This window comes from Pseudophryne corroboree, chromosome 2 (assembly GCF_028390025.1).
Source record: "Pseudophryne corroboree isolate aPseCor3 chromosome 2, aPseCor3.hap2, whole genome shotgun sequence".
Classification (NCBI taxonomy): Eukaryota; Metazoa; Chordata; class Amphibia; order Anura; family Myobatrachidae; genus Pseudophryne; species Pseudophryne corroboree.
This window is the reverse complement of record NC_086445.1, coordinates 143644553-143671753: the sequence shown is the minus strand read 5'-3', so window position 1 is coordinate 143671753 and position 27201 is coordinate 143644553. Positions and strand designations below refer to the sequence as shown.

At 44.7% G+C, this 27201-nt stretch overlaps 1 protein-coding gene across 10 annotated transcripts in view; it reads right to left on the bottom strand.

Annotated features, from left to right (window-relative positions):
* FRY (FRY microtubule binding protein) overlaps positions 1 to 27201 on the bottom strand; it is a 761330-nt gene that overhangs the window by 264655 nt on the left and 469474 nt on the right. For all 10 annotated transcript variants that reach the window (XR_010204858.1, XM_063951775.1, XM_063951776.1 and 7 more), the window contains one exon: positions 18590 to 18643. Coding sequence is in view for 9 of the 10 variants with exons in the window: in XM_063951775.1 (XP_063807845.1) it covers positions 18590 to 18643 (54 nt within the window). In the remaining variant the exon portion in view is untranslated. The remainder of the gene's footprint in view (positions 1 to 18589; positions 18644 to 27201) is intronic.

Genomic DNA, 27201 nt, shown 5'->3' with positions numbered 1-27201 from the left:
TCCAGGAGCAGAGGGTGGGAAGTTATTTATGTGGATTGCTGTGAAACCATTTCCTTTTCCCATCCACTTTTAGAAAACGACCTATCCAACCACGTCACTAATTAGAACTTTCTCTACAACCAGACCACGCTATAATTTAATCTGGTCGGGTGTTGATGTATAATAGAAGTAATTACATATACTGATACTTTCAGATTTCCTTTCATCTTTTATTTTGAATTCAAATTTTTATTCTTGATTTTTAGATTATCTTAATAAACGGATTAAAAAAAACTGCATAAAGTTCTGTGCCTCTAGGTTACTGTGTATTTCCCGGTTACAGATGGCCGTTTCATTGCTTGTATACACTATAGCATTTCTTTTAGTAAATTGCATTTTTTTTTCTCTTAACTACAGATGTGTCCTCATACATCTTGCCTTAATGCAGCAGGAGATGCCTGGTGTGAGTCAGCTGGCAGCTCACGGGCAGCTCTGCCAACGTTGCGCATCTTTTTTGCCGAAAAATGTATCTTATTCGCATCAGTATGTGACTAGGACACAAGAAGCTTATGCTGATTAAAATGATATTCGGCATTCCTTTATTCTGTGTGTGACTGTGGCTGTATCTGCATATGTAATGCTATGTTACAGTGATTTCCATGAAAACACTAAAGGTCCATACACACAGAGCGATATAGCTGAGCAATTTTGACTAAATAGTCAAAATCGCTCAGAAAGTTAGTGCATATCGCTCCGTGTGTACACAGCCAGCGATAACTATGCGCATCCCCGCCAGGTCGCTATCGCTGCTAAAAATAGACTGTGCAGGCAAGTCAATTTTGGCTAGTTTGCTGGAAAAGAAAAAGCATCCCCTTGCTTAAATGAGTTAGCCAAAATCGTCCATAGCCAAAATCACTGGTAAAGTTAGTCAAAATCTCCTACTGCCAGTTCAAGGGAAAACGCTCAGCTAAAATCTCTCACAGACAAAATATCTCTGTGTGTATGGACCATAACATACCATTTCGTATGCAGATACATCCGCAGTCACACACAGAACATGGGCATGTTGCATATAATTTTAACCAGCATAAGCCGCTTGTGTGTCCTATTTGCAGAGCAATGCGACTTAGACGCATTTAAATGGAAAAAGTCGCACATACAGATGTTCAACGCTACGGAGTCACGCACTAGAAGGACTGTTTAACGTGAATGCAGCAAGGATGTAAGAGGACACATCTGTACTTTCAGCAACGTTATGATATCATCCGGCATGGAGCTGCAGACACTATGTTAGGCCTTATAAATAAAGGGCAAAGTTGCTGAAACACAAGCTGCTCTATGGATACAGTTCTATACAATACAGAACTCCATGTCATAGTCCAGAACAATCAAAACAGACAACTGTGGTTGATGTTGTGAGATGGATGAAAAGTAAAGTTCACACACCCACTGTGACTGAAGTTTGGTGAAATAAATTTATTAAAAAAAATGAAACATGAATAAAGCAACTACAAGCTCTAAGAGAGCTCAGATCTGTTACGATTGTGTATATAACCATTATTTCATTATTATTTTTTTGTATAGACCCACTACTGACATGGTGGTACAGTCAGAGTGGCAAAAAAAAAACAACAACAGTCAGACAGACCTAGTAACTACAGACCAGTACATTCTCTATAGTGGAAAACATGATAAGAAACCACAATCAAGATTCTGTTATCCTATTTAATAAAAGGCTAACATGCTCTTCCCCTCTATGTTTTGCACTACTCAAGTGTTTTGCATGCCAGCGGCTACTAGACGGCGCCCGACGGAGCAATTCAAGTGCTGCTCCATTCAGGCACGTACAGCTGCCGTCGCTGACATTACTGTTATTTTGTTCCGTCATTTTGACGGGCTGGTAACTAGTAGACACATTAAAAAAGTATGTTACTGTATAGATGTATCCTCATACATCATTGCTGTAGTAGCCCCCCCTGTGTGTGTCAGGTCCCGGGAGGCTCTGCTAACGTCGGGCATCTTCTTTGCCAAAAATGCACTAGTCACAACATGATGTGTCTAGGGTGCACTGGGAGACTGTGCCGATTTCATATGAAACTCTTATATACTTGTGTGCGACTGAGTCTCTGAATCTGTATAGGAAGCGCTACAGTGTAGCAGCTGCAGCTGTTTTCCAATATAAAGTTCTGTTCTATTCCATATATGCTCAGTCACACACAATATACAAGTGTCGCATATTACTAATCAGCACAGTCTCCTGGGGCATCCTAGTCGCATCGCAACGAAGATGCATTTTTTGCTAAAATAAGACGCCTGACACTAGCAGAGTTGCACGGGACTTGGCGACTCACTTGTCTCACAAAGAGGAATCCTGATAAAGAGATTTCAACACTTTCTCCTGTATAAATCTTCATCCGCTTCAAGCCAAAGCCCAGGCAAAATGCAACATAAAACTTGGAAGACTGAGCTTCTTTTTGCCCATAATGCCCTACTCCTGTATATTATTACTTGCTCTTTATACAAACACGACAGACTTCTCCAATTCCCAGGTTCATTCGGTTTACACTGCAATTCATCCCCTCCTAGTGGACAAGTGGCTCCTACAGGTGATAACCAGATTTGAGATTCATAGAACATGTTCGGACCATGCCCCTAATAGACAAACTTGGCAAATTGCCCACACAATGCACTACGATGGTGTACATTAAAGGCTGTCCTAATATGAAGAGCCAAACAATCCTGCATGTCACAATAAAAACATAAAAAAAAATAAGAATTTACTTACCGATAATTCTATTTCTCATAGTCCGTAGTGGATGCTGGGGACTCCGTAAGGACCATGGGGAATAGCGGCTCCGCAGGAGACTGGGCACAAAGTAAAAAGCTTTAGGACTACCTGGTGTGCACTGGCTCCTCCCCCTATGACCCTCCTCCAAGCCTCAGTTAGGATACTGTGCCCGGACGAGCGTACACAATAAGGAAGGATTTTGAATCCCGGGTAAGACTCAAACCAGCCACACCAATCACACCGTACAACTTGTGATCTGAACCCAGTTAACAGCATGATAACAAAGGAGCCTCTGAAAAGATGGCTCACAACAATAATAACCCGATTTTTGTAACAATAACTATGTACAAGTATTGCAGACAATCCGCACTTGGGATGGGCGCCCAGCATCCACTACGGACTATGAGAAATAGAATTATCGGTAAGTAAATTCTTATTTTCTCTAACGTCCTTAGTGGATGCTGGGGACTCCGTAAGGACCATGGGGATTATACCAAAGCTCCCAAACGGGCGGGAGAGTGCGGATGACTCTGCAGCACCGAATGAGAGAACTCCAGGTCCTCCTCAGCCAGGGTATCAAATTTGTAGAATTTAGCAAACGTGTTTGCCCCTGACCAAGTAGCTGCTCGGCAAAGTTGTAAAGCAGAGACCCCTCGGGCAGCCGCCCAAGATGAGCCCACTTTCCGTGTGGAATGGGCTTTTACAGATTTTGGCTGTGGCAGGCCTGCCACAGAATGTGCAAGCTGAATTGTACTACAAATCCAACGAGCAATCGTCTGCTTAGAAGCAGGAGCACCCAGCTTGTTGGGTGCATACAGGATAAACAGCGAGTCAGATTTTCTGACTCCAGCCGTCCTGGAAACATATTTTCAGGGCCCTGACTACGTCTAGCAACTTGGAATTCTCCAAGTCCCTAGTAGCCGCAGGCACCACAATAGGCTGGTTTAAGTGAAATGCTGAAACCACCTTAGGAAGAAATTGAGGCCGAGTCCTCAATTCTGCCCTATCCGTATGAAAAATTAGGTAAGGGCTTTTATAGGATAAAGCCGCCAATTCTGATACACGCCTGGCTGAAGCCAGGGCTAACATCATTACCACTTTCCATGTGAGATATTTTAAGTCCACAGTGGTGAGTGGTTCAAACCAATGTGATTTTAGGAATCCCAAAACTACATTGAGATCCCAAGGTGCCACTGGAGGCACAAAAGGAGGCTGTATATGCAGTACCCCCTTGACAAACGTCTGAACTTCAGGAACTGAAGCTAGTTCTTTTTGGAAGAATATTGACAGGGCCGAAATTTGAACCTTAATGGACCCTAATTTTAGGCCCATAGACAGTCCTGTTTGCAGGAAATGCAGGAAACGACCCAGTTGAAATTCCTCTGTAGGGGCCTTCCTGGCCTCACACCACGCAACATATTTACGCCAAATACGGTGATAATGTTGCACAGTTACATCCTTCCTGGCTTTGATCAGGGTAGGGATGACTTCATCCGGAATGCCTTTTTCCTTCAGGATCCGGCGTTCAACCGCCATGCCGTCAAACGCAGCCGCGGTAAGTCTTGAAACAGACATGGTCCCTGCTGGAGCAGGTCCTTTCTTAGAGGTAGAGGCCACGGGTCTTCCGTGAGCATCTCTTGAAGTTCCGGGTACCAAGTCCTTCTTGGCCAATCCGGAGCCACGAGTATAGTCTTTACTCCTCTCCTTCTTATGATTCTCAATACCTTGGGTATGAGAGGCAGAGGAGGGAACACATACACTGATCGGTACACCCACGGTGTTACCAGAGCGTCCACAGCTATTGCCTGAGGGTCCCTTGACCTGGCGCAATATCTGTCCAGTTTTTTGTTGAGGCGGGACGCCATCATGTCCACCTTTGGTTTTTCCCAACGGTTCACAATCATGTGGAAGACTTCTGGGTGAAGTCCCCACTCCCCCGGGTGGAGATCGTGTCTGCTGAGGAAGTCTGCTTCCCAGTTGTCCACTCCCGGAATGAACACTGCTGACAGTGCTATCACATGATTTTCCGCCCAGCGAAGAATCCTTGCAACTTCCGTCATTGCCCTCCTGCTTCTTGTGCCGCCCTGTCTGTTTACGTGGGCGACTGCCGTGATGTTGTCCGACTGGATCAACACCGACTGACCCTGAAGCAGAGGCCTTGCCTGACTTAGGGCATTGTAAATGGCCCTTAGTTCCAGGATATTTATGTGAAGTGACGTTTCCATGCTTGACCACAAGCCCTGGAAATTTCTTCCCTGTGTGACTGCTCCCCAGCCTCTCAGGCTGGCATCCGTGGTCACCAGGACCCAATCCTGAATGCCGAATCTGCGGCCCTCTAGGAGATGAGCACTCTGTAACCACCACAGGAGAGACACCCTTGTCCTTGGAGACAGGGTTATCCGCTGATGCATTTGAAGATGCGATCCGGACCATTTGTCCAGCAGATCCCACTGAAAAGTTCTTGCGTGGAATCTGCCGAATGGAATCGCTTCGTAAGAAGCCACCATCTTTCCCAGGACCTTTGTGTATTGATGCACTGACACCTGGCCTGGTCTTAGGAGGTTCCTGACTAGGTCGGATAACTCCCTTGCTTGTACTGTGTCCAGAATCATCCCTAGGAACAGCAGACGTGTCGTCGGAATCAGCTGCGATTTTGGAATATTTAGAATCCAACCGTGCTGTCGTAGTACTATTTGAGATAGTGCTACTCCGACCTCTAACTGTTCTCTGGACCTTGCCCTTATCAGGAGATCGTCCAAGTAAGGGATAATTAAGACGCCTTTTCTTCGAAGAAGAATCATCATTTCGGCCATTACCTTGGTAAAGACCCGGGGTGCCGTGGACAATCCAAACGGCAGCGTCTGAAACTGATAATGACAGTTCTGTACCACAAACCTGAGGTACCCTTGGTGAGAATGGCAAATTGGGACATGGAGGTAAGCATCCTTGATGTCCAGAGACACCATATAGTCCCCTTCTTCCAGGTTCGCTATCACTGCTCTGAGTGACTCCATCTTGAAATTGAACCTTCTTATGTAAGTGTTCAAGGATTTCAGATTTAAAATGGGTCTCACCGAGCCGTCCGGCTTCGGTACCACAAACAGCGTGGAATAATACCCCTTTCTCTGTTGTAGGAGGGGTACCTTGATTATCACCTGCTGGGAATACAGCTTGTGAATGGCTTCCAATATCGCCTCCCTGTCGGGGGGAGACGTTGGTAAAGCAGACTTCAGGAACCGGCGAGGGGGAGACGTCTCGAATTCCAATTTGTACCCCTGAGATACTACCTGCAGGATCCAGGGGTCCACTTGCGAGTGAGCCCACTGCGCGCTGAAAATCTTGAGACGGGCCCCCACCGTGCCTGAGTCCGCTTGTAAGGCCCCAGCGTCATGCTGAGGACTTGGCAGAAGCGGGGGAGGGCTTCTGTTCGTGGGAAGAGGCTGTCTGCTGCAGTCTTTTTCCCCTTCCTCTGCCCCGGGGCAGATATGAGTGGCCTTTTGCCCGCTTGCCCTTATGGGGACGAAAGGACTGAGCCTGAAAAGACGGTATCTTTTTCTGCTGCGAGGTGACTTGGGGTAGAAAGGTGGATTTCCCGGCCGTTGCCGTGGTCACCAAGTCCGATAGACCGACCCCAAATAACTCCTCCCCTTTATACGGCAATACTTCCATATGCCGTTTGGAATCCGCATCCCCTGACCACTGTCGCGTCCATAATCCTCTTCTGGCAGAAATGGACATCGCACTTACTCTTGATGCCAGAGTGCAAATATCCCTCTGTGCATCTCGCATATATAGAAACGCATCTTTTAAACGCTCTATAGTCAATAATATATTGTCCCTGTCCAGGGTATCAATATTTTCAGTCAGGGAATCCGACCAAGCCACCCCAGCACTGCACATCCAGGCTGAGACGATTGCTGGTCGCAGTATAATACCAGTATGTGTGTATATACTTTTTAGGACATTTTCCAGCTTCCTATCAGCTGGTTCCTTGAGGGCGGCCGTATCAGGAGACGGTAACGCCACTTGTTTTGATAAGCGTGTGAGCGCCTTATCCACCCTAGGGGGTGTTTCCCAGCGCGCCCTAACCTCTGGCGGGAAAGGGTATAATGCCAATAATTTTTTAGAAATTAGCAGTTTTTTTATCGGGGGAAACCCACGCTTCATCACACACCTCATTTAATTCATCTGATTCAGGAAAAACTACGGGTAGTTTTTTCACACCCCACATAATACCCTTTTTTGTGGTACTTGTAGTATCAGAAATGTTCAAAACCTCCTTCATTGCCGTGATCATGTAACGTGTAGCCCTACTGGAAAATACGTTTGTTTCTTCACCGTCGACACTGGAGTCAGTGTCCGTGTCTGTGTCTGTATCGACCTGATGTAACGGGCACTTTAGAGCCCCTGACGGTGTTTGAGACGCCTGTATTAACTGATTATCCGGCTGTCTCATGTCGTCAACAGACTTTTGTAAAGTGCTGACACTATCACGTAATTCTTTCCATAAGATCATCCAGTCAGGTGTCGACTCCCTAGAGGGTGACATCACTAACACAGGCAATTGCTCCGCCTCCACACCATTTTCCTCCTCATACATGTCGACACAACGTACCGACACACCGCACACACACAGGGAATGCTCTGATAGAGGACAGGACCCCACTAGCCCTTTGGGGAGACAGAGGGAGAGTTTGCCAGCACACACCAGAGCGCTATATATATATATATACAGGGATAACCTTATATAAGTGTTTTTCCCTTATATAGCTGCTGTATATCTTTATATGCCAATTTTATGCCCCCCCCTCTCTTGTTTTACCCTGTTTCTGTAGTGCAGGACTGCAGGGGAGAGTCAGGGAGCCTTCCTCCAACGGAGCTGTGAGGAAAAAATGGCGCCAGTGTGCTGAGGAGATAGGCTCCGCCCCCTTTTCGGCTGCCTTTCTCCCGCTTTTTTATTATAATTTAGGCAGGGGTTAAATACATCCATATAGCCCAGGAGCTATATGTGATGTATTTTTAGCCAAAAAAAGGTATTTCTATTGCGTCTCAGGGCGCCCCCCCCAGCGCCCTGCACCCTCAGTGACCGGAGTGTGAAGTGTGCTGAGAGCAATGGCGCACAGCTGCGGTGCTGTGCGCTACCTTAATGAAGACAGGACGTCTTCTGCCGCCGATTTTCCGGACTCTTCAGTCTTCTGGCTCTGTAAGGGGGACGGCGGCGCGGCTCCGGGACCCATCCATGGCTGGGCCTGTGATCGTCCCTCTGGAGCTAATGTCCAGTAGCCTAAGAAGCCCAATCCACTCTGCACGCAGGTGAGTTCGCTTCTTCTCCCCTTAGTCCCTCGATGCAGTGAGCCTGTTGCCAGCAGGTCTCACTGAAAATAAAAAACCTACTTTAAACTTTTTCTCTAAGCAGCTCAGGAGAGCCACCTAGATTGCACCCTTCTCGTTCGGGCACAAAATCTTAACTGAGGCTTGGAAGAGGGTCATAGGGGGAGGAGCCAGTGCACACCAGGTAGTCCTAAAGCTTTTTACGTTGTGCCCAGTCTCCTGCGGAGCCGCTATTCCCCATGGTCCTTACGGAGTCCCCAGCATCCACTTAGGACATTAGAGAAATAGAGAGAGAAGGTAAAACAATCAAAACATAAGCAGTACGCAGAATCTGTTGATATGGGGGGGGGGGAGCAATGCGGGACTCCTGTGACATTTTAGGGGCGAGGTCACGTGTCATGTCCATGTTTTTTTTGTCATGCTGGCAGCGAGCCCAGCACTGCAGCAGCTGCTAGAATTGCCCCAGCCGCTACAGGCACCTTTTCAGAGAGAGCATCGGTGACAGTGTCCCCAACTACCCGATCGCGGGACAGTGCCAAAAACTGGGACTGTCCCACTGAAATCAGGACGGTTGGGTCGTATGGTTTGAGAAATGCTGCTATAAAGTAATTAACTTTTCTTATGTCCGCTACTAACATAAGCAACAAATACAGATAACTTTTTCGTTTTTCCATTCCTGCTAATTTCCAATAAAACGGTCAGAAAGTGCTGGTTATGTGCCCATTCAGTATAACTGTACAGAACAGTATGAATGAGTGATTTAGAACAGTGGGAAATGTGTGGGCGGAATCTATTTCTAGTACTGTACATTTGCTCCAGACTCCACAGTAGTTTTATTTCTAGGTTTTGTGCTCAATTTCTTAGCCATATATTTCCATCTCCAAAAAAGTGGCATCATCATTGCTAGCAATATATTCCCAAAGGGCAATAACAATGAAAAGGGACAACTCATTTACACTAAAGGTAATATACACTAGCAAAAGTCACCAGGTGCATTACCTGGCCTGAACTTATTAAGCAAAAATCCCATTAAAAAATTAGTTTTGCTTCATACTTTGAGTCATTGTTTTATGAAGGACATGGGAGACGAGGTCAATAACATACAAAAGCAAAATTAAAGAGTAGGTCCCCTTATCCTTCACAATCCATATCAAGCTTCTTAAGGCCCATACACACATGGAGATTCGGGCTTTGCCCGATTCTCACTATGCGACAGGGGCTAGGTCGGCATTGGAAGCACACGATTTTGGCTAAGTGTCAATTTTGAATCTCTCTTATATAGAGATAGTCCAAATTGACTTGCCTGCACAGTCTATCTAGGCTTGCGATGCCGACCGCGCATCGGCATCGACCTTGCGATCTGCACTAACTTTTCTTACGATTTTGACTATATAGTCAAAATCGTAAGAAAATATCTCACCGTGTGTACACACCATAACACTCACTTACAAAGTCCTCACCCAATCCTCTCTCATTTACATCTCTGACCTTGGGCCTAATTCAGACCTGATCGCAGCAGCAAAATCTTTCTCTAATGGGCAAAACCATGTGCACTGCAGTTGGGGCAAATATAACATGTGCAGAAAGAGTTAGATTTGGGTGGGTTATTTTGTTTCTGTGTAGGGTAAATACTGGCTGCTTTATTTTACACTAGATTTCAGTCTGAACACACCGCACCCAAATCTAACTCTCTCTGCACGTTACATCTGCCCCACCTGCACTGCACATGGTTTTGCCCATTAGAGAAAAACGTTGCTGCTGCGATGAGGTCTAAATTAGGCCCCTTATCTCCTTTTATACCCCTTTTACACTAGCAGCATATAACATGGGTTATTGCACATGAACGTGCATAACCCGTGCTGTTGCTCAGTGTAAACGGGCAGAGTTGGAATAATCTGGGTCGAGTGACCCGGTATTCCAACTCGGGTAGTTTGCGGGGTTGAACACGTGTTTGTGTAAACGGGAGCCGGATCGCGCAACCCGGCTTCCCGTTTACACTCTATGTGCGGGCGTGCCGGGCGGCGCTTGGAGCTCATGTGATCTCCAAGCGCCACCCCTGACGCGTCACCGGGAACGTCACAAACCCGGCTGGTGACACCGGTCTATAAGGGGACTGACGCGGGTTGCAGCCGGGTAGCACCCGCGTCAGTGCTCCCGGCTGCGACCCGCTATAGTGGTGTTAAAGCGGTATTATACTCCTGCCCGTCCTCTTCGCTCCACTAATACACGCCGCCTTTCCTGCCCACTGATTACCTCCTCCCACTCCTACCTCCAAGATTTTGCACGTGCTGCTCCCTTTCTCTGGAATGTTCTACAAAACTTCAAACAGGCTCTCAAGACCCACTTCTTCACCAAACCCAGCCATCTCTCACCCTAACCCTCTGACCCACACTCACTGTCTACCCCATCTGTGTCACCCCTGTCTCTGTGCCCCTCCCCTTCACAATGTAAGCTTTCACATGCAGGGCCCTCTTCTCGCATGTGCTTTTCAGTCTCTAACTTAATCTTCTTTTCAATACTCCCTTTGACGACACCAAATCCCTCTGTTTTATGTCGCCCTGATACTTATTTCACTGTTGTCTGCTGACGAAGCTGTGTTTATATACCCTGTACTTGTCCTCAATTGTCTTGTATTGTAAGTCACGGTTTTCCCGTTTTGCTTATTTGTTTATGTACTCTGTATTTGGGGACTGCGGATCCCATGTGGCGCCATATGAGTATAATAATAATAATTGAAGGATTCAGAAAAACTGGATTTTCAGTGGAAAATAAGCACCAAATTTGTTTGTACATCATACACACTACAAGGGGTCCCTCAACTAACAGATTGGAAGGAGTCTCTAGTGTAAGGGTGATTTAGCAGTGGAATTTTTCCTTACCACTTAATGTGGTCATGGCAAATTCATTAGAGGCCTTGCAGTTTTTCCTGTAGCTATAATTAAGGACATTATGAGGTTGATTGAATAGATTGTTAGGATTAGGAAGGAATGGTTTTCCCCGGTGGCTAAATTGGCACAGGTCAAACTAAATGTTTGGTTTTGGCTGCTTAACGCAGAATTGATGAGAGGTTACACTAGATGGACCATGTATTTTTTTATTTATTTTTAAATCTTATCAACTTTGTATCTATGAATGGGAAAGACCAAGCCCCCACTACAGTCATGGGCTCACCGGCCGAAATGCCCCTATTATAATTTGACACTCATCGGCACTAAGTATTAGCATGGAGACAGAAGGTGCTACACTGGAGCTGTGCAACATTCTGTCAAGAATATGGGGGAGATGTACTAAGCTTTGGAGAGTGATAAAGTGGAGAGAGATAAAGTACCAGCCAATCAGCTCCTAACCGCCACATTACAGACTGTGGGGCACATTTATCAATGAGTGATAATACCCGTTGTGAATGATAAAACTTGTTGCATAGGATAAATGGTGTTCCAGCCAATCAGCTCCTGTTGTGTGTTTGAACAAATGACAGTTGAGAGCTGATTAGGATCTGATTTGTTGGGAGTTTCTCTCTCTCCCGGCTTAGTATATCTGCCCTAACGTTTTAGCTAAAAATACCACCAAAAACTAAACAGAAGCTTGTTCTTTTTTGGAACGGCATAACCTAGTTCTAGGGGATTTCCCCCGAAGACAATAATGATACAGACTAAAACGGGGAAAAGGCGCCTCCCTGAGCCTATGTTGAAACGCTGCCCGCTGCTCCCAAAGGAATAGGGTATTAGCAATCCCTAGACAATTGGAACCAAAAAAACTAAACAAGAGAGCGCAGGCAGACTTAACAAAAGTTCACAATTTATTAAAACAGTGATCACAAAATAAGATAATATAAAAATGATTATGATTAAGAACTAATTCCGTACTACAACTCCATACATTCCACACATTAAAGTGCACTGATATGCTAGTATATTGACAATATGAAGTATTCTAGAAATTTTAAGCAGCTGGTGTTTTAGATGCTGAAGATCTGGATGTTATACGTATAACAGTCTCATACTTGTATTGATTTGTTCAAAGTGAAAATCACGTATATACAAAGTCAGTGCACTGTTGATTACAGATTAAATATCTGTGAGTTACCTCCAATGGACGAAGCACCCGTTCCGTTTGGTTAAGTATATCCTCATACAGGGATTTAACGCTTATTGCTTCCTTACTGTGAATATAGCACTCCCGAGTGCTCAGGTGTCCGCTTGTTCCAGCGACTATGTCCACTGTTCTCTCCTTACTTAGATCGTGTCCAGCTCGTGACTGCTCACTGCTCCAACGGATCACCTGGCAGTGCCGCGGCAGGTCGAAGTGCCGTTGATCCAAAAAGACAAGCTGTCAGCCACGGTCCCCTTGTTTGCAGGAGGGACCAATGCGGGTGGCTTTATTCGGGCAGATCCCGACCCGACAATTGAGGTGAGCTAGCCGCCACGGTCCCCGTGATTCAAAATGGACCAGTGCAGGAGGCTGAAATCGGGCAGATTTTTACACGACAGTGGAGTATAGCTGGAACCGGTGAAGTCCGTAAAAGGTGGAAGTTGTTGGATAGAAGGTAGTCGGATCCTATAGCAGCCCTGACGCGTTTCTCGACCGGCACAATCTGGTCGTTTCCTCAGAGGGTTATGTAAAAATCTGTAAAAATCTGCCCGATTTCAGCCTCCTGCACTGGTCCATTTTGAATCACGGGGACCGTGGCGGCTAGCTCACCTCAATTGTCGGGTCGGGATCTGCCCGAATAAAGCCACCCGCATTGGTCCCTCCTGCAAACAAGGGGACCGTGGCTGACAGCTTGTCTTTTTGGATCAACGGCACTTCGACCTGCCGCGGCACTGCCAGGTGATCCGTTGGAGCAGTGAGCAGTCACGAGCTGGACACGATCTAAGTAAGGAGAGAACAGTGGACATAGTCGCTGGAACAAGCGGACACCTGAGCACTCGGGAGTGCTATATTCACAGTAAGGAAGCAATAAGCGTTAAATCCCTGTATGAGGATATACTTAACCAAACGGAACGGGTGCTTCGTCCATTGGAGGTAACTCACAGATATTTAATCTGTAATCAACAGTGCACTGACTTTGTATATACGTGATTTTCACTTTGAACAAATCAATACAAGTATGAGACTGTTATACGTATAACATCCAGATCTTCAGCATCTAAAACACCAGCTGCTTAAAATTTCTAGAATACTTCATATTGTCAATATACTAGCATATCAGTGCACTTTAATGTGTGGAATGTATGGAGTTGTAGTACGGAATTAGTTCTTAATCATAATCATTTTTATATTATCTTATTTTGTGATCACTGTTTTAATAAATTGTGAACTTTTGTTAAGTCTGCCTGCGCTCTCTTGTTTAGTTTTTTTAATAATGATACAGACCTCATTTCTACTACAGCTTGCCGGATTACCTAATCAGAACTATATATTTGTGATAGGTGGCGTTATCCTTTAATACTGTTACTACAGTTTACCCGATTACATTTTTGTTTTGGGTGGAGATATATTTTAATACAGTGTTACTAATGTGGTGGGGTGAATTTTAAGATGGAGGGAGTACAATGCAATCTCTTGGGGGTAGATTTACTAAGTAAGAGCGCGTTGTCAACAAACATGCTGCTGTAAAAGCAAGTTCCCGGCTCCAGGACTATTGTGCAGACGGAGTCACTGTTGACCAAATGACTTTAGATATCCAGACTTGTTTAGTATTTACTTCTATTGCTATCAGTCAAAGTTGGCGATGATCGGCAGGCAGGATGTGTGTATTACGTCCCAACAGAGGAAAGATGTGATATGTCAGAGCTGCAATTCAGACATTTAGGGGGACATTCACTAAGCAGTGATAAGAGTGGAGAAGTGCCCATGGCAACCAATCAGCACTGAAGTAACTATACAGAGCTGCTGATTGGTTGATGGGGAAACTTCTCCACTGGCTCACTTCTCCATTCTTATCACTGCTTAGTAAATGTCCCCCTTAATCCCGTTCCATTTAATTAAGTTAAAACAATATTCGAATAATAACAAAAACACAAGCAACAACTATTTCACCCCCCCACTTATACAGTACTAACAATTTGATTGTGCTCCAAGTAATATGTTGCCGAGCAAAACAGCTGGTTATTCAGCGTACCATATTAATGAATGATGTATTACAAAGTGTCTGAGCAGTGGACACTTTGTGGTGCCTTGTAAATAAAACATAATAGACACAGGAAGACCAACATCATCGATGCCTTTTTCATGTTGAAGTGGAATAATCAAAATACAAATCCTCATTAAACAACACACAGTTTGCCTTAGGTGTTGTTCTGCACAAAAAAAACTTTTCTTGGAGTTCTAAATACGAGTGTGGTAGTGTCCAATAGCTGCTGAAATCTCCTGATGTACAAACCTCAAGATCCTGTATTTTTTAAAGAGTATGAGAACTACAGACTTGTATCTGTAGGTGTGATTAGCACTTATACTGACAGGAGGTGACGCGAAGAGAGGTGTGGGACATCCGTGTATATTGAATTATAGAACAGATGATGTCATGAATACGGTCTTTAAATCAATGGTGCCAGGAACAAAAATACAACATGAAAGGGGAGTACAGTAAGACAAATCAAAAATTAGTATTTGTCCAAGTCATTTGCTCCTCTCCTCAACACTACAGGGGTGCGGTCACTTTAAAGACACTCTATTATATATGGTCTCCTGCCAATCATTAGCGTTAAACCCTGCTGGTATTAGCCAGTCAATTTCAGCAAGAAAGATTATAGGGTTAAACACCATATTCACAAATCTAGTTAAACCTAGTACACATAGGAGTGTCAAGTGATTTACACTGCTTATTGTGTAAAATCTCCTCTAATATTTACTTAGGAAGAAACAATAGCTGGAATACTTGACTGCCAATACCTGGAGCTTTTCTTTTATTTCACTACATGCTATAAAGCAATCATTCCAGATCAGATAAGTGTCTGAAATTGTGTTTTCTGCTCAGGTTTCAGATCACATTGTCATTCTGCCTTAATGGATCTCAAAAACTTTTTTATGGTTTCATTATTCTCCAATCTCCCACCCTTCTTTTCTTTGTCCTATTATTCTTCCCCTTCTCGTAATGCTACAAACTAAAAGTTATTCTTTTTTTTTTTTTTTTTATAGGCGACTTTCTTTTTCCAGGTATAGTTATTGGTATAGCGCCACTAGTGCTTACAATAAAAAGGAACATAGGGGGTTATTAAGGTCGCATCGCTAATCAATGAGACTACAATAACCCCGTTGGCGGCGCTACTACGCACGCACAGGTCCGGCCCTGCATGTGCGCTAGCAGCCATTGTTATCTAATCGCATTGACTGCGAACACCTCTGCCCGATTGACAGGCAGAGGCGTTCGCAGGACGGCGATGGAGCTTTGTGGGGGTGGCGTGGGTAAAACGGGGGTGGATTAGCAGCATTTTCGGGGGGGGGGAAGCTGCGTGATCTCACACACAGCTGCTTTGATCTGCCTGCATACGCAGCCTAGCTGCGGCTGCAGGGTGTCATCTACAGTTTCTGCGACCGCAATTAAATTGCAGTCGCAACCACTGGGCAGGCCATTTGGCATACTGGGTGGCCTTGCCCTGTGATGGGCAGCCCCCACCATGTGATAGAAAGGATTGCTGATTCTGCTAAAAAAACCTGTATCTGCAATCCTTGCTGAATAGCCCCCATAATGTCATATGAGACATCAGAAACTTGTAATATAAGTGAACATGATCTAGGTACATTTAAAACGGGATGCAGTTAGCATCATGTGACCAAAGTCGGAATCCTGTTGCCGGAACACCGGCTGCCAACATCCCGAAGGTAAGTATTGGGGTGACCGTAAAATAGTTACCCCATCCCCTGTCGGCATTCTAATTGTTGGGATGCTGGTGTTGGTCATGTGACCGCTGACATCCTGAAAGCCGGTATAATGTATCACAACCCATTTAAACACCTGATGTTCTAATGCAACAATGTCTCACAGGTGAAAAACTAATGTATGGGACCACAGGCCTTTTCCAGTCATTTTGTCCAGAGCTGTGAAACGATTGCTTCATAAAAAAGGATATTTACATGTGATAAGAACACCAATTCACAGGAAACTTTGTGAAGTGAACAAAATGCTGGCCAGCAATCCTAACACTAATGTGCAAAAAGGCTAAATCATTCTTTTATAAACAGAGGCATTATTGTATTTGGCTTAGTGTGCCTGCTTACTTCATATTCGCAGTATCTCAAAAAGTCACTAGACTATACAAGCCCGATGTTCAAGAAAAGCACAGGGTAACATGCTCAATGTATACCGGAGAACAAACAACTCCTTTTAGTACAGCTAAAACCACAAAGTGCCAAGAAAGAGGGACCGTTTCTGTACACATGTTCACGTCTTGCTCCAGACTCCATATTAACATTTAATACAGAAGTAACTTATCACAAACATGTAGCATCCCCAGCAGCCTGTAGAGACGCTAAACTCAGATCCCAGTCTCCAATGCCAGGTACTTCCCCGCTCATACTCTAGGCCAGCAATTCAATTGTTCTGCTATTCGATAACCGCCGGTGCTGACATTTCTGCTCACTGGCCACTATTTTAGTCCGGTTTACCCACTTTGAGCGGCTAAACCTGGTGCTTTTGGGAGCTTTAAAAGTAATGGGTGCCCGATCAGAGAAATAGTTGAAATGCTCTGATAGGAACCCATTATGGGCGATTCAGAAAACATTTAAATTGCCCCCCTAGGAGTGTAATGGGGCATCATCGGCATGCAATGAGCGCAATGAAAGTCACTGATGCTGTGTATAAGGTTCTATTCATGTAAGGGGCTTTAGTTATTGCTGTTCACATTTTAACTGTGGTACTTAACATACTGTATTACAGCATACATCCGCTATATAGAGTTGAGCACAGCAGCTATTTAACAATATTACCCACTGGAGAGGTGGTTCGAAAAACTGTACTGTTGTGTAGTTTTACCAGTTGTCATCAGTGTTACGCTGACTGCGGACTTCTCCGGCCATTATGTTTTTTTGGGTAATAGCCGTTGTGCACAGTAACAAAGCCTTTAGGATCACTGCTGTGCCGATAATTTGGACTGCTGCTCACGCTGTTAGTTAAGGGGGGTACACACGGGAGAGATGTGTGCTGATCGATCTTAACACAGACCGCTCAGCACACATCTCTCACCCCGCTCAGCACAGCGCAATGTGCTGAGCGAGGGGGAAAGCCGACAGGGGGCCGCTCACTTCACACAACGGTGAAGTGAGCGACCCGCTAGATTGAGCCTGCATGCAGGCTCAATCTAGCACCGGCGATAGCGATGCGCGGGGCCGCGCATCGCTATCGCTGGGGGGCATACACACGGCAGATCCGTGCTTAAAATCTAAGCAATCTAGCAAGATTGCTTAGATTTTAAGCACGGATCTCTCCGTGTGTACCCCCCTTTAGCGCACATCCAGAAGAATAACTGGAGTCTTCAGAGGCAGGAAAGTACAGCAAGTATACATAACATCCTGAGATGGCATTATGTTTGTTCCTCAGATTGTGGTATCACAAATTGATTCCATATCACAGTCGCTATAGAAGGCTATGGGGCTGAAATGCAAAGTAAAAACAGAGGGACTGCAGGAGAAATCTTTCTCTATGGGTTCCTTCTTATTAAACAGAGGAACTCACTGCCCATGTTTTCTTTTTTTTCTTAAATAACAGCAGAGTGGTTACCGATGCTTGATAATGATTAAAAGAAAAAGATCCCCTAGACAAGCTGTTGGATCATGGCTTCTGCACATACCATCCCAACACACAAGGTGTCTGTGCAGAATGCATACATTTCAATAACATAAATACACATTATGACCACCTTCTACATTTGACATCTGCAGCACGTAGCCCATGAAGTACGTCATCTGTCTGGCTTGGTGGGTATATGAGGTGTGAGATAGACCGTCTGCACACAAATCATTCATTGCTCACATAGGTAAAAGGGGCGATTTATCAAAGTTACAAAAAGGGATGATTATCTGTTTTCGGGCCAAGGGTGGGAGTATTTCTGAAACAGCGCAGTTTATGAACGGTTCGCGTGCTGCTGTGGTGAAGGTGTATCCTGACTGGATAAATGGCACCACTGCGAATAACCGACGCAGAAACTGTGGAGCACCACATGCGCCATTGATGTGAGAGGTGAACGTCTGCTATGAAAGTGCGCGAGTGCGTCTGACACACTACAGTGGAGCAGCTCACAGTCAAAATGCACCTGGGGGCCACCAGACGTGTGTCTAAAATGATAGTTCAGCAAACATCTAGCTGCTGTCCGTGCTGCACACGTTGGTTAGTCTGGCTATTAGCTGGTGGTCATAATAATGTGACCCGACTGCGTATATATAGATATCACATGCAACCATACATCTATAACTAGCACACTGTCATCACATCAGCATCGTCACAGGCACAGATATAGTAGAACAACAAAGCCACAAAGCTTATATCTGACTTACTTGATCAAACTGGGGGTCCTCCCCTCTTTGCAGTGATTTTGTTAATGATTTTTCCTGCAAACAGATGAAACGAAAATTAGGTCACAATCAAAGGAAATAACATACAGTATAATGGGATATACTTAATAACTGCACTCTTATTGTACCTATAAAAGAGTACACAAATGTACTCGTCATTTCAGGCAATCCAGAATGAAATGTAGGTAAATACCCAAGGTACAGCTCTGTCAATTACACCAGAGACAACAGGTTATGTACTTTGGGGGTCATTCCGAGTTGTTCGCTCGGTAATTTTTTCGCATCGCAGCGATTTTCCGCTTAGTGCGCATGCGCAATGTTCGCACTGCGACTGCGCCAAGTAAATTTGCTATACAGATAGGTATTTTACTCACGGCTTTTTCTTCGTTCAGGCGATCGGAGTGTGATTGACAGGAAGTGGGTGTTTCTGGGCGGAAACTGGCCGTTTTATGGGCGTGTGGGAAAAAACGCTACAGTTTCTGGGAAAAACGCGGGAGTGGCTGGAGAAACGGAGGAGTGTCTGGGCGAACGCTGGGTGTGTTTGTGACGTCAAACCAGGAACGACAAGCACTGAACTGATCGCAGATGCCGAGTAAGGTTGAAGTTACTCAGAAACTGCTACGAGGTGTGTAGTCGCAATTTTGAGAATCTTTCGTTCGCAATTTTACTATGCTAAGATTCACTCCCAGTAGGCGGCGGCTTAGCGTGTGTAAAGCTGCTAAAAGCAGCTTGCGAGCGAACTCGGAATGACCCCCTTTGTGTAGAGAATGATATGCAGCCATCTACCATAAATACTCATACACATCTTTTATGAAAGGCATAAGGTAAGGGATACCGCCCCATGCTATAAGACTGGCAAAATACTGTCTAAGTGGATCTGTACACTCTATCTGTCTGACTATATACAAACTGATTAAGGAAATAGAGGAGATAAAAGAAAAATGCAAGAAAGACAACTGTGGTCTAACACGTCGTCCCTTTTCCTAAAGTCAAGATGGCTCCTTCATAGCAAAGTGGTGCCATTGCTAGTACATACAGGTGGACTGACTGGCATCAATTTCAGAGAATAGCACCACTGCTTTCCCCTACAATAATATACTGATCGGCTCCCACGGAGAGGTGGAACAGCATATTCTAGAAATGTAATAAAACCAGAGCAGCCAATGGTTTTAATGCATAAAATTAATTTGCAAGGAGAAATGAGGATTCTGGAGTGAATAGGGGGGGTTCTGACGGGAGAGATGTGTGCTGAGCGATCTTAACACGGACCGCTCAGCACACATCTCTCCCCCCGCTCAGCACAGTGCGATGTGCTGAGCGAGGGGGGGGGGGGGGGGGTAGACGGACAGGGGGCCGCTCACTTCACACAACGGTGAAGTGAGCGACCCGCTAGATTGAGCCTACGTGCAGGCTCAATCTAGCACCGGTGACAGCGATGCGCGTATCGCTGGGGGGCATACACACGGGAGATCCGTGCTTAAAATCTAAGCAATCTAGTGAGATTGCTCAGATTTTAAACACGGATCTCTCTATGTGTACCCCCCCTAATGAATACATGAAATAACTGTTTTAATTGTTTATTAATCAATTCCAAATAGCATGCAAATGGAACAGAGGCCACTGCATTAGACAAGGAGGATGTAAGCAGAAAACGCAAACGCCTCAACAGCCAATCGTGTGAAAGCGGGAACAATCAGCTCCACCCCTGTCCCACCCAACCCTGCTTACGAATCGTCCAAAAAGGCCCACTTTCAGACCAAACTGATCATTGTTGTTTAATCCCCGTCCCTTTCGAGAACTGCCATTCGCAGCTGTCACTTCAATATAGGAAAAGTTGTAAGGTATGCTATATTTCATGCATTATAATGTCTAACTAGATTCCATATAATAGATATTTAATGCTTTAGAAAGACATAACATTCAATATATTAATATAATCATTAAAACATACAAATGACAATACATTTTATATACTTCTAAACATTATCTAGAGCATGGGTCTTCAACCTGTGTCTCTCCAGCTGCTGTGGAACTATCATCCCAGCATGCTCTGGCTTAGTTTTAGCATGCCTTAATAGCAAAATTGTGGCAGGGCATGCTGGGACGTGTAGTTTCACAGCAGTTGGAGGGCCGCAGGTTTAAGGCCCATGATCTAGAGCATAACAATGCATACATAAGGGCTACGAGTTCTTTACACGGGATGGTATCAGGATCCCGGTGGTCAGAATACCAATAGTGGCACCCCGACATGATCCAGACACTTGCGAGGTAAGTATCCTGACCCTCCCACAGGCCTGACTCTAAGGAGCGCCGGCATACTTACGTTCAGGATGCCGGCAGTCAGGATTCTGGCTCCAACATTTTGATCCATGTCGGCATTCCGACCAATGCCCGGATTCTGGTGTCGGTATTCTGACTGCCAGCATCCCGAACGCTAGTATGCCGACCGGATTCCCTTTACACTAATGGGTGTATATTACGCTACAGAGAGGATAGCGCTTAGCCCACTTTTGGAGTTATGGGGTCTATGTACTAAGCTTTGGAGAGAGAAAGTGGACAGAGATAAAGTCCCAGTCAATCAGCTCCTCACTGCCATGTTACAGGCTGTGTTTGAAAATTACAGGAGTTGGTTGGTTAAGATATCTAATCTCCGTCCACTTCATCTCTTCAAGGCCTAGTACATAGACCCTAATGTCTCAACTACAGCAGTAAACACAGTACTAAGAAGTGCAGCATAAAGGCTTGGCACGGCTACAGATGATGAAAATGGAGTGACAGCATTGATGGAGCTAGTGCAGGTAAGCAATCAAGAATTTTAACTTTCATGGTCAGTTCTACTGGAGAAGGGCCAAACACGATAGGCCCACCAGCTGCTCGTGGATAACAGAGCTGTGCAACCTAAGAAACAACTTCAGGCGGCAATTAGAAGACTCGCTTCACAATTTACAACTGAAGCATATAAAGATTTTGCAATTATAGAATTACTTACTCACCATTATGAGAGACTAAAATAACACAAAGATCATATAGTACTAACGCCATTCAGTCTTCCCTCTTATCTAACCACCATGTCTGTGAGATCCATAGAACATTTATATATATATATATATATATATATATATATATATATATATATATATATATATATATACACACACACACACACATATATATATATATATATATATATATACATACATACACACACACATACACACAATTACATATTGGCATAACTGCTCTTTTCAGAGCATCGCCAGAAGTTACCGGAACCGCCAATAATACACATCACTTAGTAGTTCCGTACTCACCGACTAGCTGACCTTATACACAGTGCTGCAAACACCAGCATAACGTGTATTTTATTTCATGAAAGTGGATTTTTATTTTTTTACAGTCTTACTTCAACTGGCATGGTGAAATACTTAGGCACTTGCCATTCTTCTATTCTGAAGTCAATGGACATCGATATCTGCATTTCCGTTCAAATTATAGCTCACAAAACAGTTTTGTGGGATGCATGGTCACTTGTGAAATGCTAGTGAATACACCACTATTTGTGGCCAGGTCCATCCAGGTCAAGAAAATGAGAGGTTAGACGACACCCGGGACGTCAGCCTCTAGGTGCCCTGAGCGGTAAGAGGTGAATTCCGGACAGATAGAGCTATTTTGGTAACTAGGGAGATGAATTACATTGCAACATACACAGTGTTGTCTTACAGTGATGCTTGTGTGATACAACTCTAAACAAGTCTAGGAAAAACCCTGTCCCTAATCCCAGTGTATTATTGGAATCATTACCTACTGTATGTCCCAGGCACCAAAAACTAAACCGTGCTCTGGGTTTAACTTTGCGGTGTACCAGCAAAAGAACCCCTTGTGTGGATGACACTTAGAGAATAGAGAAGAATGTTGCATATGCCTGTTTGACCAAACGAGGGCCAGTTATTTTCGTGGTGGTAATCAGGGGTATTATGCAGCACCAAAATCTTAAAATGTAATTATTTTTTTTTTTTTTTTTAACTAGTTCCAGATGCAGTAGGAAATCTGTGACATTTTTATATCTGTACACTTGTCCAAAGTGTGGAAGCTATTACAAATCTCGCATCAACTTGTAACTTTAGGTAAGTACTGGCACCTCCTTGGACTATTAATGAAGCAGTGAAAAGAGTAGAGAAGTGAGCTAGTGGACAAGTTGCCCATGGCAACCAATCAGCAGCTCTGTATAATTTTATAGTATGCAAACTATAAATGTTACTTCAATGCTTATTGGTTGCCATGGGCAAATTCTCCACACTTATCACTGCTTCATGAACAGACCCCTGAATTTAAAAAACAAACCAGCAAACAACTGACAAGGAAATCTATTTAATCAAACTACACCCAAAACTAGTGTGTGTGATGTGCTCTCTTTTACTTCTGAAGATATCCCTGTTTTACTTACAGACTAATCCGTGGAGTTAGAATTATAACATTATGGGCGGTACTCAATTCTTTTCACCCCTATCCACGGTATGCGGTCAAGATCCCGCCGGACGGAATCCCGGCGGTCGGAATACCAACACCGGGATCCCGACCGGCACAATCCCGACATATTCTCCCTCTGTGGGTGTCCACGACACCCATAGAGGGAGAATAAAATTAGTGTACCGAGCGTAGCGAGGCACCGTGCCCGCTGCGTGGCCAGCGCAGCGAGCCCGCAAGGGGCTGCATTGCGTTCGCCCCCCTGTCGGGATTGTGCTGGTCGGGATCCCGGTGTCGGTATTCCGACCGCTGGGATTCCGTCCAGTGGAAATACGTACTGATCCCCTATCCACACCTGTTCTGTTTCTGCCCTTGGGGTATGGCATCATTATTTCAGCTCGCTACCCCCGGAGTAGCGAGGCAACCAACCCTTTACATGGCTAAACCTGATTACTATGGGTGCGATAGGCACAATTACGGGGAACATTTTAGAAAGGAGATTGGGCGTGATATATCATTTGAATATCACCCTATGAGGGTAATTCTGAGTTGATCGCAGCAGGAACTTTGTTAGCAGTTGGGCAAAACCATGTGCACTGCAGGAGCGGCAGATATAACATGTGCAGAGAGAGTTAGATTTGGGTGGGGTGTGTTCAAGCTGCAATCTAAATTGCAGTGTAAAAATAAAGCAGCCAGTAGTTACCCTGCACAGAAACAAAATAACCCACCCAAATCTAACTCTCTCTGCACATGTTATATCTGCCCCCCCTGCAGTGCACATGGTTTTGCCCAACTGCTAACAAAGTTCCTGCTGCGATCAACTCAGAATTACCCCGTGTGTACAAACCTTTATGGACTTTACGTGTGCAAAAAAGCATCAACGGCACAGAACTTATATCTGCCACTGGATAAGTACACACATGTTCAACCCCCAATGATTACTTTCCCATCATTCGGAATCCCGATGCACCAAAATAAATGGTTCCTATAACGGATTTACTTAATTTGGGTAATAAACTGCAGTATGCATGGGATACAATCTAGCTGGAGAGAAGCCATGCACTGCACATGGCCATCTTTAAATAGAAGGAAGGATAGTAGAAAATGCCCATCTTTCCCTCGTCCCTGCCCCTTGTATAAACAGGTGGTTTGCCAATTAGCAACTGTGGTAAGACTCACCACCCGGTTATTCCGCTCAGACCAGAACTGTAAGCTTGCCAATAGGTGGGAGCGGGTTAACAAGCAAAACTATGTGGTACAATCACATTGCGGCCATCACTACGTCAACATGGACAAACAGTCAACATACTGTAATGCGACACAGTGAAAATGCAGACATTAGTGTCAGGTTTACAGGTTACGGTTAGGGATACATTGAAAATTGTCAACATTGTGACAATGTCAACATGTCATCAGTGTCAACAGTATGAATGTTGACAAGATTACACCGAACCGTACCTAATATTTGCTCCCATAGCAACAAGCAGGGCCGTACAGAGGTGGTATAACCGTGCCACTGCCCAGGGCGACTTATTCTCGTCAACAAGGGATGAGGTAATTTCACTCTCTGTACAGTAAAAACATTAGAAAGAATCATGATGTACAGATTTCTACCTCCTCTCTCACAGTTTTCCCTGTTCAAATTTCAGACTGCTATAACCACGCCCCGGGGCTATTTCTAGATAATTTGGCTCCCAGTACGAACATTTAAAAATACACGCCCATCTCCCCACCATAGACGTTTGTTTTAAAAACAGAACAGGGGGTCTGGCTTCACTGTAAGGGCATGGTCTTGCAGAAAAAAGACTACCTTACACCCCAATTTTGCAACCTGCATACCCTTACATTATTTGTCATTTTTCCTCCTTATAGTAATACCCATGACACATTATGCCACTCACCGTAACGCCAATTACACATTATGCTACCCACCATAATGCCCATTACACATTATGCCACACACAATGCCCATTATACTTTATACCACACACCATATTTATTTTTATTTCAGATCAACTCAGATTTGCGGATAGGAATCTAAATAGCTATTACCCTTCTATGTAGGGGCAGATTATGGTGCCACAAGGACCCGGGGCTGAAAATAATCAAGAGCCTATTGGGAGAAGTGATTAGTGGCCAGTGTGGTGGGTGTGGCCAGTGCTATGTGGGCGTGTACACACCCTATACTGTGAGAACCAATGTTTCCCTACATACATAAAGTGGAAAATTTGCAAAATTGTGAGTGGAAAACAGAAAACCAAGATTAATGATATAATAATTTAGGCTGACTGTATGGCCAGATGAGAGGCTGCTCTTCACCAAGCTGTCCTTATAAAGGGCCTGTTTCTATGTGGTGCCAAGGAGCTGTGGGGTCCCATGCGCCCCACTGTTAATCTGTCCCTGCTACTATGCTCAATCAGACTTCTATCCAGGCTTCCAGCATTTAAACGCAAGCTTAAATCTCAGCACTTAAATGAAGACTCCCATCCCTAAATATAAAGCCTCTGGACTGCCAACTCTGCTCCTCTCTTCCTTTATGTATTTACCCATAAGGACATATGTACTAATGTGGGATCCATACTAGGCAGTACGGATGGTGTAAGGGTTAGCATTACTGCCTCACAGCACTGAGCGGTCATGAGTTCGATTCCCACCATGGCCCTAACTGTGTGGAGTTTGTATATTCCCCACGTACTTGCGTGGGTTTCCTCCGGGTACTGCGGTTTCCTCCCACAATCCAAACATATACTGGCAGGCTAATTGGCTCCTAACACAATTAACCGTAGGGCAGAGGTTCCCAAACTGTGTGCCGTGGCTCCCTGGGGTGCCTCAGGACACTTGCAGGGGTGCCCTGGGTTGGTGGTCCAGGACCTATTCAAATTATTCATGGTCAATATAATAGGCAAAACCAGCGCTGGTGGCTGCCAGTCATAAAATATGTGGCCAAACAGAAGCAAATCTTGTGCCTCACCACACAACTGACTCTAAGGATGACATATAAACGCAATCTACTTAATGTAATAGTTCTTTCTAAATTTCTCAATAAGAAATTTTTGTCCTAGGGGTGCCGTGAAAAAAAATTCTGATATTCTAGGGCACCGTGATTCAAAAAAGTTTGGAAACCACTGCCCTAGGGTGAATGTGTGTGCGTGTACATGTGGTCGGGAATATACATTGTAAGCTCCACTGGGGTAGGGACTGATGTGAATGGCCAATTCTCTGTAAAGCACTGCGGAATATGTGTGCACTATATAAATAACTGCTAATAAATAAATAACTCAAACTGATGTAACCAATTTGTCTGAACGACCATTTCTGTCTGCTTTCCAGTGTTTGAGAGCAAATGGTTGACCTGTCATTTGCTTTCATCCATTACCAGATTTTTTGTTCCAACCAGCCAGACGGGACAGATATCTTACAGTGTGTAGGTCCCTTAGGTCCTGGACAGTAATAAAGTACCAACCAATCAGCTCCTGTCATTTTTCAAACACAGCCTGTAGCATGGCATTTAGGAGCTGATTGGCTGGTATATTATCTCTCTCCATGGCTTTGTACATCTTCCTCATAGTCTCTCTAGATTGTAAACTTCCATAAAATGGCCTCTCCCTCCTTTTGTGGTCAATCTGCAAATATATAATTACTAGTTTAGTGGGACCAGCATATGCCAACTCGCCTCAGTCTCTGTCTGCTCTCTGACTGGCCCCACCCCTTTCTCCCGCCATTGGGGCTTGCACTTTGACTAGACGCGACAGCCTTAAGGTGGGTACACATCGGCATGATTTGCCGTATTGGATCGTCAAATCGTGCATATCGTCTGATGTGTACACTCAATTGCGCGCTACAATGGGTTGCATGCGATATCTTCTGGTGGCGGGACTGCACTATATCACATGCAGCACTGTGCATTATTAATAAAGGGTGGAACAACATATCATTCTGTCGTTCATTAAATCGTCTGATGTGTTCTGCCAATCAGGGATCGTCCAGGGAGGAAGGGAAATTGGCCCGACTGGCCATCGTTCTGATGTGTACCCACCGTTACACAATTACAGGTTGAGTATCCCATATCCAAATATTCCGAATTACGGAATATTCCGAAATACAGACTTTTTTGAGTGAGAGTGAGATAG